Source organism: Myodes glareolus, chromosome 9, assembly GCF_982192425.1.
Source record: "Myodes glareolus chromosome 9, mMyoGla1.1, whole genome shotgun sequence".
NCBI lineage: Eukaryota > Metazoa > Chordata > Mammalia > Rodentia > Cricetidae > Myodes > Myodes glareolus.
In genome coordinates this window covers 65,697,045-65,698,456 of record NC_142034.1, presented here as the reverse complement: position 1 = coordinate 65,698,456, position 1,412 = coordinate 65,697,045, and the positions used below count along the sequence as shown (strand labels likewise).

Here is a 1,412-nt window from a genome sequence, read left to right as displayed (position 1 = left end):
TGCAGAAAAGAATTATTTCACTAAGTTGAAATATTCTGACATTTGGACAAAGATTTTAAGGATGTTGGAAGTCACTTTTTAAAAAAAAGTCATTTTCAGACCAGGCATGGCGGCATGTGCCTTTAATCCCAGCACTGGGGAGGCAGAGGCAAGCAGATCTCTGAGTTTTGAGGCCAGCCTGGTCTACAGAGGTAGTTCCATGACAGCCTATCTCAAAAAAAAAAATCCTCCTATCTTCCAGGTTTGACCAGAGTCATGGAGCTTCCCAGTAACACCACAGCGTTGGACTTCATTCTTCTTGGGCTCTTCAGCCACACGCAAGTCCACCTGTTCCTGTTTTCTGTAGTGTTAGTAATCTTCACGGCCTCCCTGATGGGGAATGCCCTCATGATCCTTCTTATCTGCAGGGACCCCAGGCTCCACACGCCCATGTACTTCCTTCTCAGCCAACTCTCCCTGATGGACATGATGCTGGTCTCCACCATCATCCCCAAGATGGCAGCCAACTACTTGATGAGCATGAGGTCCATCTCCCCTGCGGGCTGTGGCTCCCAGATCTTTCTGTTTCTCACCCTGGCAGGGGGCGAGTGCTTCCTCCTGGCAGCCATGTCCTATGACCGCTATGTGGCTGTATGTCAGCCCCTGCGCTACCGTGTCCTCATGAGCTCCAAGCTGTGTGTGCATCTGACCTTGGGCTCTTGGTTCCTGGGAGCCACTGATGGGTTGATGCAAGCGGGCACCATCTTGAGTTTCCCCTTTTGCCACTCTCGAACCATCAACCACTTCTTCTGTGAGGCGCCTTCTCTGGTGCGCCTTGCCTGTGCCGACACCAAAATCTTTGAGTTCTTCATGTACATTTGCTGCGTCCTTATGCTCCTGATCCCTCTGTGCCTCATCCTGGTTTCCTACTTCCTCATCCTGGTTGCAGTACTCCACATGCGATCCTCAGCAGCCCGGAAGAAGGCCTTTGCCACCTGCTCTTCGCACCTGGCTGTGGTGGGGCTATTCTACGGGGCCATCATGTTCATCTACATGAGACCTAAGTCCCATCAGCCGGGAGAGCGTGACAAAGTGGTGTCTGCCTTTTACACCATCTTCACGCCGGTGCTGAACCCCCTCATTTACAGTGTGAGGAACAAGGAGGTCAAGGGAGCCCTGAGGAAGTGGCTGCAGAAGACAATGTGATAAACGTGCAGAGGAAAGGTCACCAAAACAGCCCTACTCAGCTTAGGCACACCTCACTCACTAACTCAGCTGATCTATTCCATTGAACTCACTCTTTAATGTTTTATTAACGTATATGATTCTCATTTGTTATTTTATATTCTCTATTTTACCAAGTGTTTGGAAAATAGATGTAATATCAACTTGCCCTGCCAATGTCCCTTGGGCTAGCTGCTCTGCTTGTTTTT

At 49.6% G+C, this 1,412-nt stretch overlaps 1 protein-coding gene across 1 annotated transcript; it reads left to right on the top strand.

Annotated features, from left to right (window-relative positions):
• Window positions 1-249: 249 nt before the first annotated feature.
• Window positions 250-1,185, top strand: LOC125404198 (olfactory receptor 2T33-like). Its single transcript, XM_048439990.3, has one exon. The coding sequence runs from the start codon at window positions 256-258 to the stop codon at window positions 1,183-1,185; it is 930 nt and encodes a 309-aa protein (XP_048295947.3). The 5' UTR covers window positions 250-255.
• Window positions 1,186-1,412: the final 227 nt, after the last annotated feature.

Excerpts from the sequence above, each read along its gene's own strand:
- LOC125404198 (XM_048439990.3), top strand. The coding sequence starts at position 256 with ATGGAGCTTCCCAGTAACACCACAGCGTTGGACTTCATTCTTCTTGGG.